The sequence below is a fragment of the Babylonia areolata genome, chromosome 15 (genome assembly GCF_041734735.1).
Source record: "Babylonia areolata isolate BAREFJ2019XMU chromosome 15, ASM4173473v1, whole genome shotgun sequence".
Classification (NCBI taxonomy): Eukaryota; Metazoa; Mollusca; class Gastropoda; order Neogastropoda; family Buccinidae; genus Babylonia; species Babylonia areolata.
The window spans coordinates 26,237,970-26,247,969 of record NC_134890.1 but is presented as its reverse complement, the minus strand read 5'-3'; the positions used below and the strand labels follow the sequence as shown (position 1 = coordinate 26,247,969).

Sequence of the window (10,000 nt, the reverse complement as noted above, 5' to 3'; positions counted from 1 at the left end):
ACGTTGGACAGGAGGCCATGGTGTGACGTCAGACGGACGTGGTGGGGGTTGGAGTGCGGGTGGGGGAGGAGGGAGACACCCCCAGGGGTGGTGAGGAGGAGGAGGAGGGAGAGTGGGAGTAGGGTGGGGCTGTGGTGTGTGACCTTGGCCTTGGCCTTGACCTTGTGGTTTGGCGAGGTGCGGGTGGCGGAGGCCGTGGGAGCCAGGGATACCGGCGGGGATGTGGAGGACTTCCGGTTCACGGGATATGAGGGTGAGTCCGTGTGTGTGTGTGTGTGTGTGTGTGTGTGTGTGTGTGGCTTGGTTGGTTAGTTGTTTGTCCAGTTGCGTTGTGATGCTCGTTCTGCTCATTGTGATGAATCGTTGTAATTATGATCTTCTTTCTTCTTCTTCTTCTTCTTCTTCTTCTTCTTCTTCTTCTTCTTCTTCTTCTTCTTCTTCTCTAAATCGATACTGGAGCGCTGCATGCAAGGACTGTTCAGCAGATTCCACCAGCTCTGTCAGATGTATAAAAGCCTGGGTCTTTGTTACTAGTTTCTCGGTCCATTCTGCAATATTGACAGTCCATCGTTTGGGCTTTTTTTCTTTCTTTTTTTTTCTTCTTCTTCTTTCGTCTCGTCCATCTATCCCTCTCTTAATATAATATTCCCTGGAGAAGTGTTTTAGCAAGGCCACTCCATATGGTTATGTGGCCACATCGGCCTAGTTTTCTTTTCGAAAATTGATGTCGGCCGATATTCATTGGGTATGTGCAGCTGAATGGTTTTGTGTGACTGTTCATTGGTGATATGATCAGTGTTTCTGATGTTTTGTGTCATGTGATGGTACATTTTTTCCATGGCTTGGATCCTTCTTTTCCATCAGACTTTGTACGAACGTGTGTTTTTAATGGTGCACTGGATGATCATATGGATCTTGTGGCTTGGTACACTAGCACTGGATGATCTTATGGATCTTGTGGCTTGGTACACTAGCACTGGATGATCTTATGGATCTTGTGGCTTGGTACACTAGCACTGGATGATGATATGGATCTTGTGGCTTGGTACACTAGCACTGGGTGATGGTATGGATCTTGTGGTTTGGTACACTAGCAGTGGATGATGATATGGATCTTGTGGCTTGGTACACTAGCACTGGATGATGATATGGATCTTGTGGCTTGGTACACTAGCACTGGATGATGATATGGATCTTGTGGCTTGGTACACTAGCACTGGATGGACATATGGATCTTGTGGCTTGGTACACTAGCACTGGATGGACATATGGATCATGTGGCTTGGTACACTAGCACTGGATGGACATATGGATCTTGTGGCTTGGTACACTAGCACTGGATGATGATATGGATCTTGTGGCTTGGTACACTAGCACTGGGTGATCATATGGATCTTGTGGCTTGGTACACTAGTACTGGATGATGATATGGATCTTGTGGCTTGGTACACTAGCACTGGATGATGATATGGATCTTGTGGCTTGGTACACTAGCACTGGATAGACATATGGATCTTGTGGCTTGGTACACTAGCACTGGATGATCTTATGGATCTTGTGGCTTGGTACACTAGCACTGGATGATGATATGGATCTTGTGGCTTGGTACACCAGCACTGGATGGTCATATGGATCTTGTGACTTGGTACACTAGCACTGGATGATGATATGGATCTTGTGGCTTGGTACACTAGCACTGGATGGACATATGGATCTTGTGGCTTGGTACACTAGCACTGGATGGACATATGGATCATGTGGCTTGGTACACTAGCACTGGATGGACATATGGATCTTGTGGCTTGGTACACTAGCACTGGATGATGATATGGATCTTGTGGCTTGGTACACTAGCACTGGATGATGATATGGATCTTGTGGCTTGGTACACTAGCACTGGATGATGATATGGATCTTGTGGCTTGGTACACTAGCACTGGATGATCATATGGATCTTGTGGCTTGGTACACTAGCACTGGATGATCATATGGATCTTGTGGCTTGGTACACTAGCACTGGATGATCATATGGATCTTGTGGCTTGGTATCATACCTGACGAATATTAAAGGGAAGATGCATGCGGTTTTGTTTTTTTTGTTTGTTTGTTTGTTTTCCCTGTTGGCATTGGGGTTGATCAAAGGTGTCTGCTTTTTCGAGTTTCTTTAATTAACTTCCCTGAACGCCTTTAGAAATGTGCTTCACTTTAGTCAGTGAGGAAGACTTTCTCTCTCGATTGGTCAGTAGTTTCTTACGGGAATGGGAAGAAGGGATACAGACTAGTTATCGCTTTGAATTGTGTGTCCAGTTCAAAAGAATATTCAAGGCTGAGCCATATGTGGACTGTAGACAGTTTCGCTGTCATATGCTCGATTCAGATTTGGCTTTTCACCCATTAACTCTCATAGGTTTCGGTTCCGAGCAGATTTATCCCCTCAGCAGATACTATGCTGAGTGTGTAACTTGAAATTGAAGATGAAATCCATGTTTTCTTTGTCTGTTCAGCTTATGTAGCTTTACGCAACGAGTTCTTTCCGGTTGAGTCCGAGACTCATAATTTGCCTGCACTGATGGGAGCTGATGACGACGAGACCGTGTCAAAGCTTTCTCGCTTTCTGTACAGAGTTTTCAAATTGCGCTCAGAGCGTAGACGCTGAAGAAGGCTTCCAATTTGCATCGTAGTATTCCATTCTGATACTCGTGTTGTTAGTGTGGTTTAGCCTCTGCTACGCTTCATGCCAATGTCTATCTACTTGAAAATGATTTTTTTTTAAAATTATTATTAAGCTGAATGACCTTTCCCCCAACTCCCCATTGAAATGAACCTTATGTGTTTCTTCAATAAAACATCATCATCATCATCATCATCATCATCATCATCATCATCATCTCCCTCCCTCTCTCTCTTTCTATCTGTCGATCTGCCTCCTCTCCCTCTGTTATCTATCCTCTCTCTCTCTCTCTCTCTCCCTCCATCCCTCTCTTTCTCCCCCTCTCTCTCTTTCTCCCTCACTCTCTCTCTCTTTCTATATGTCGATCTGTCGCCTCTCCCTCTGTTATCTACCTCTCTCTCTCTCTCTCTCTCTCTCTCTCTCTCTCTCTCTCTCTCTCTCTCTTTCTCCCCTCTCTCTCTTTCTATCTGTCGATGTGTCTCCTCTCCCTCTGTTCTCTACCTCTCTGCCTCTCTCTCTCCCTCCCTCCCTCTCCCTCTCTCTTTCTATCTGTCGATGTGTCTCCTCTCCCTCTGTTCTCTACCTCTCTGCCTCTCTCTCTCCCTCCCTCTACCTCTCTTCCTCTCTCTGAGTCGATCTGTCGCCTCTCCCTCTGTCTGTCCGTCTGTCTGTCTGTCTCTCTCTCTCTCTCTCTCTCTCTCTCTCTCTCTTTATCTGTTCCACATATTCATACATCCTTCCATCCAAACCACGCAGCTTCAGATCGGTGTGTGTGTGTGTGTGTGTGTGTGTGTGTGTGTGTGTGTGTGTGTGTGTGTGTGTGTGTGTGAGTGTGAGTGAAGGGGGAAATAAAACAGAAACGTTAGCGGGTGTCGGACATATTGATGAGGTCAAGGGGTACACTTGTACAGGAAAAGGGTCGGGGGTGCTCTCCCTTACGTTAATAGCGGTGGTGGTAGTGATGGTGGTGGTGATGGTGTCATGGTGGTGGTGTGGTGGTGGAGGTGGTTGTGGCTGGGTGGTGATGGTGGTGTTGACCACATCAAGGGGATCAGATGATTGGACAGCTTGTTCCACAGCCTTTGTCTCGTCTCGCCTCCTTCACTTCTCGCCTCATCAGTTGTGTGTGTGTGTGTGTGTGTGTGTGTGTGTGTGTTCTTGGCTTACCATTCCATCCATTCCATTCCCACCTCCCCCATCCCCTGTCGCTTTGAAGGAGGTGTGAAAGGCAGAGAGGGAGGGAAACTGCTATACTATTGAAGTGGTGGCTAGTAGTGTGTGTGGGCCTGCCGTCGTGGATGGCTTGTTTGCTTTTGTTGGGGTTGCTGTAGTTGCTGGTTTGCCGTCTGCGTTGTTCGGCTCATTGGGGGCCGTTTATTTTCTGGTTTGTGTGTGTGTGTGTGTGTGTGTGTGTGTGTGTGTGTGTGTGTGTGTGTGTGTGTGTGTGTCTATCTGGCTGGCTGGCTGGCTGACTGTATAATTATTATTTGAGAGAACGAGGGACAGCGGAGGGAAGGGGTAGGGAGAGAGACACAGACAGACATATTCTTCGCGGGCTTGGATGGGTGATGTGGGTGTAGGAGGAGGGGTGGGGTGGGGTGAGGTGGGGTGGGGTTGGTGCAGGGGAAGGGAGGCCGGGTGCATGCAGGGTGTGGTCCACCTTTCTCGCAGTCTACCAACTGCTAACAAAGGATTACCAGGATCTTCAACGTGAGCCACTGATCTTTAAAGGACACTAAAAGCAGCGAAAGGCGGGTCTGACTGGGATACAGGGAAATGTGCCCCCCCCCCCCCCCCCCCCCCCCCCCCCGCCCCCCCAACACCCACCCCCACTCTCCCTCCCCTTAATCCTCCGGTACTGCTGGCTGGGATTCGAACCACGCACCTCATGACGATAGAGCCTGACCGCGGACGCAGCATGATCTAAGCTCTCCCCGCAGGCAGTTATAAACTTCTAGCATTCTTCTGTGCCCCGTCCAGCATTTCAAGGCTACGAATCTCGCTGCAGGCATGAGGGAATGATGTCTTGCGTCCGAATGTAGTTTCTTCTACGTCTATTGAGGTCCACTCGTCGTGCTATTGCAGTCAGTTCTGTAGCAGTCTTCTTCTTCTTCTTCTGCGTTCACTCGTATGCACACGAGTGGGTTTTTACGTGTATGACCGTTTTTTACCCTGCCATGTAGGCAGCCATACTCCGTTTTCGGGGGTGTGCATGCTGGGTATGTTCTTGTTTCCATAACCCACCGAACGCTGACATGGATTACAGGATCTTTAACGTGCGTATTTGATCTTCTGCTTGCATATACACACGAAGGGGGGTTCAGGCACTAGCAGGTCTGCACCTATGTTGACCTGGGAGATCGTAAAAATCTCCACCCTTTACCCACCAGGCGCCGTCACCGTGATTCGAACCCGGGACCCTCAGATTGACAGTCCAACGCTTTAACCACTCGGCTATTGCGCCCGTCGTTCTGTAGCAGTGACATTCATAGTTTGTCGTCTCAAGGTTCACCTCATGGGGCCAGAATTTTGACATCAGTGAGCAGCATGGGTGATAGAATACAGAATTCTGAATGATTTATTATCTCCAGACAGAAGTGACTTAGTGCTGTGAAACACATAAACAGCACACAAAACTCACAGTCATTCAATGTTTTACATAAAAAAAAAGGTATAAAATAGCCTGAATGTGGACTTAAAGATTTAATCGTAGTGGCGTATTGGTTAGTTGGGTGAATAATCAACGCTAACTCTTAAACTTGAAGATATTTCAATGGTTAGTTGGGTGAATAATCAACGCTAACTCTTAAACTTGGAGATATTTCACTGAATGGTTTGTTGGGTGAATAATTAACGCTAACTCTTAAACTTGGAGATATTTCACTGAATGGTTTGTTGGGTGAATAACCAACGCTAACTCTGAAACTTGGAGATATTTCACTGAATGGTTAGTTGGGTGAATAATCAACGCTAACTCTTAAACTTAGAGATATTTCACTGAATGGTTTGTTGGGTGAATAATTAACGCTAACTCTTAAACTTGGAGATATTTCACTGAATGGTTTGTTGGGTGAATAATTAACGCTAACTCTTAAACTTGGAGATATTTCAGTGGTTAGTTGGATGAATAATCAACGCTAACCCTTAAACTTGGAGATATTTCAATGGTTAGTTGGGTGAATAATCAACGCTAACTCTTAAACTTGGAGATATTTTACTGAATGGTTAGTTGGGTGAATAATTAACGCTAACTCTTAAACTTTGAGATATTTCAGTGGTTTGTTGGGTGAATAATCAACGCTAACTCTTAACCTTGGAGATATTTCAATGGTTAGTTGGGTGAATAATCAACGCTAGTCTTAACCTTGGAGATATTTCAATGGTTAGTTGGGTGAATAATCAACGCCAACTCTTAAACTTGGGAGATATTTCAGGCCTCGAAACTTAGACTGGAATCTTGGCACTTCTCAGTGGCGGCGTGAGCGAACAAAACATGTGGACAATTATTCAGTTGGCTATTTTGGAATTTAGTATAGAAAGCAGCTGCAGGGACTTGCAGATCAGCTGGAACTGACTGACATCACATCCTCAACAACCGGGGGTGAAGAATGGATCCAGCCAACTGTGGAGTGTTGGCGCCGTGGTAACACAGTTTCAGTTTCAGAAGTTTCAGTTTCAGTAGCTCAAGAAGGCGTCACTGCGTTCGGGCAAATCCATTTACGCTACACCACATCTGCCAAGCAGATGCCTGACCAGCAGCGTAACCCAACGCGCTTAGTCAGGCCTTGAGAAAAATATAATTAAAAAAATAAAATAAAATAAATGAATACATAAAAAAGAACTACTACTGCTAATAATAATATGTATAAGGCGCAAAAACTGGATAAAGTCAACTATAAGCGTACAAAAAAAATAAATAAATAAATAAATAAATAACACGTATTGAGAGAATACGAAGGTTAGGAATGGAATCCTACATGCGCCAGTATTTTCTTTCCCTCCACTAGACATTAAACTGTGTGGTCTTGACGCTGGTCATTCGGATGAGACTATTAGTTAAAGCCTGGTGTGTAGCATACCCTTAGGGCACGTAATAGAACCCACGGTAAAAAAAAAATGTAGAAAATGATTAATCCATTGTGATACCAATATATAGTAAGTACATTAAGTAGTGTATATATATATATATATATATATATATATATATATATATATATATATATATATATATATATATATATATATATATATATATATATATATATATATATATGAGACACTAGTGTCAGGACACTCGTGTCAGCTACTAGCAATCCGAGAAAAGAGCAAAAAGGTCGCGCTGGGCAGAAGCGAAGCGCCAGTGCCCGAAATTCAGGGAAATCTGTTAAAGATACGATACGATATGATACGATACGATACAATGCAATACAATACAATACAATACAATACAATACAATACAATACAATACATAGAAGTCCCACCCAGCCCATCACCCACTGACAAAACATGTCCTCCACTTCCAACATCGTCTCCCACAATTGTGACCGACTGTCACAATCACAGCCTTGACTGTTGATCTCCAATAACACATCCTCTCCCCCCCCCCCCCCCCCCCCCACACACACACGGTGGGGAAGGGAGAGGCTGGGAGTGGAAGGGAGGGGAGTGGGGACAGACATACAGACCACGACAGGGACCAACACAGAAAAAAAGAATAAAGGAAAAGAACAGACAAGAAGAGAAAAAAAAACGGAACAAAGAGAATGCAAACAAACCAGGCAGTTCAATTTGTCATCTGTGTCAGTCACAGTGGGGGAAGGGGCTGGGGGTGGGATCATGGGGGGATGTGGGATGGTGGGGGGAGGGGGTTGGGGGGTGGTATTTTTTGAAGACGTGAGGTGGGGAAGGGGGGCCGGGTTAGGGAGGGATGTGACGGCTGAGAAGAGGGACACTGCATACCAGTAGAGCCCCTTGACAACAAAGTGACGACAAAGGTGTCAAGTGCACACCGAGTCAGCAAGTCAGCCAGTCAGCTGTCAGCAGTCAATCAGTGAGTCAGTCAGTCAGTCAATCAATCAGTCAGCCAGTCAGTCAGCAGGATGACAGGCAGGTCGCGGGGCACGATCTGTGATCACACAATACCCCCCCTGCCCCTCCTCCTCCACCTTCCCCCCTTCCTCCCCCTTACCCCCTCCTCCTCCCCCTTACCCCCTCCTCCTCCCCCTTCCCCCCTTCCTCCCCCTTCCCCCTTCCTCCTCCAACTTGCCCCCTTCCTCCTCCACCTTGCCCCCTTCCTCCCCCTTCCTCCACCTTCCCCCCTTCCTCCACCTTCCTCCACCTTGCCCCCTTCCTCCTCCACCTTGCCCCCTTCCTCCTCCACCTTGCCCCCTTCCTCCCCCCTTCCTCCACCTTGCCCCCTTCCTCCCCCCTTCCTCCACCTTGCCCCCTTCCTCCCCCTTCCTCCCCCCTTCCTCCACCTTCCTCCACCTTGCCCCCTTCCTCCTCCACCTTGCCCCCTTCCTCCTCCCCCTTACCCCCTTCCTCCCCCCTTCCTCCACCTTGCCCCCTTCCTCCCCCTTCCTCCACCTTGCCCCCTTCCTCCCCCCTTCCTCCTCCCCCTTACCCCCTTCCTCCCCCCTTCCTCCACCTTGCCCCCTTCCTCCTCCACCTTGCCCCCTTCCTCCCCCCTTCCTCCTCCCCCTTACCCCCTTCCTCCCCCCTTCCTCCTCCCCCTTACCCCCTTCCTCCCCCTTCCTCCACCTTGCCCCCTTCCTCCCCCCTTCCTCCTCCCCCTTACCCCCTTCCTCCCCCCTTCCTCCACCTTGCCCCCTTCCTCCCCCCTTCCTCCTCCCCCTTACCCCCTTCCTCCCCCTTCCTCCACCTTGCCCCCTTCCTCCCCCCTTCCTCCTCCCCCTTACCCCCTTCCTCCCCCCTTCCTCCACCTTGCCCCCTTCCTCCTCCACCTTGCCCCCTTCCTCCCCCCTTCCTCCACCTTGCCCCCTTCCTCCTCCACCTTGCCCCCTTCCTCCCCCCTTCCTCCACCTTGCCCCCTTCCTCCTCCACCTTGCCCCCTTCCTCCCCCCTTCCTCCACCTTGCCCCCTTCCTCCTCCACCTTGCCCCCTTCCTCCCCCCTTCCTCCACCTTGCCCCCTTCCTCCTCCACCTTGCCCCCTTCCTCCCCCCTTCCTCCACCTTGCCCCCTTCCTCCTCCACCTTGCCCCCTTCCTCCCCCCTTCCTCCACCTTGCCCCCTTCCTCCTCCACCTTGCCCCCTTCCTCCCCCCTTCCTCCACCTTGCCCCCTTCCTCCCCCCTTCCTCCACCTTGCCCCCTTCCTCCTCCACCTTGCCCCCTTCCTCCCCCCTTCCTCCACCTTGCCCCCTTCCTCCCCCCTTCCTCCTCTACCTTTCCCCCCTTCCTCCCCCCTTCCTCCCCCCTTCCTCCACCTTCCCCCCCTTCCTCCTCCACCTTGCCCCCTTCCTCCTCCACCTTTCCCCCCTTCCTCCCCCCTTCCTCCCCCCTTCCTCCTCCACCTTTCCCCCCTTCCTCCCCCCTTCCTCCACCTTGCCCCCTTCCTCCCCCTTCCTCCTCCCCCTTCCCCCCTTCCTCCTCCCCCTTCCCCCCTTCCTCCCCCCTTCCTCCTCCACCTTCCCCCCTTCCTCCACCTTTCCCCCCTTCCCCCCTTCCTCCTCCCCCTTCCCCCCTTCCTCCCCCCTTCCTCCTCCCCCTTGCCCCCTTCCTTCCCCTTCCCCCCCTTCCTCCACCTTCCCCCCCTCCCCCCTTCCTCCACCTTACCCCCTCCCCTTACAGTGCTCACAATGGGTCACACCTGGCTGCTGACACGCCACACACTCAGCAGTACTCCCCCCACCCCCCCCCCTCCTCCCACTCCCCTCCACTAAGACCTTGAGTAAGTGGTCTGGAAACCAGTTATTCGCATCAGACGATAAACAGCGGTCCCGAATACAGCATGCACATGGTGCGCTGAAACACTAGAACTTAACAGCAAGGTAAGTGTTGTCCTCTGGCAAATTGTCTGTAGAAATCCTCTCTGATAGGTACACAAATATAATAATATATGCATGTACTCAAAAGCCTGACTAAGAGCATTGTGTTATGCTTGCCGCTAGGCATCTGCCTGGCAGATGTTTCAGTTCCAGTAGCTCAAGGAGGCGTCGCTGCGTTCGGACAAATCCATATACCCTACACCACATCTGCCAAGCAGCGTAACCCAACGCGCTTAGTCAGGCCTTGAGAATTTTTTTTTTTAATTAAAAAAATAAAAAAATAAAAAATAAAAATAAAATAAAATAAAATAAATTAAAACATA

General features: G+C 49.3%; 1 protein-coding gene across 1 annotated transcript in view; it reads left to right on the top strand.

Moving 5' to 3' along the window:
• LOC143290239 (semaphorin-5A-like) overlaps positions 1 to 10,000 on the top strand; it is a 117,492-nt gene that overhangs the window by 263 nt on the left and 107,229 nt on the right. Inside the window, exon 1 of the mRNA XM_076599575.1 lies at positions 1 to 253. This exon is cut by the window's left edge and continues 263 nt beyond it. Within this exon, the coding sequence (XP_076455690.1) occupies positions 1 to 253 (253 nt within the window). The remainder of the gene's footprint in view (positions 254 to 10,000) is intronic.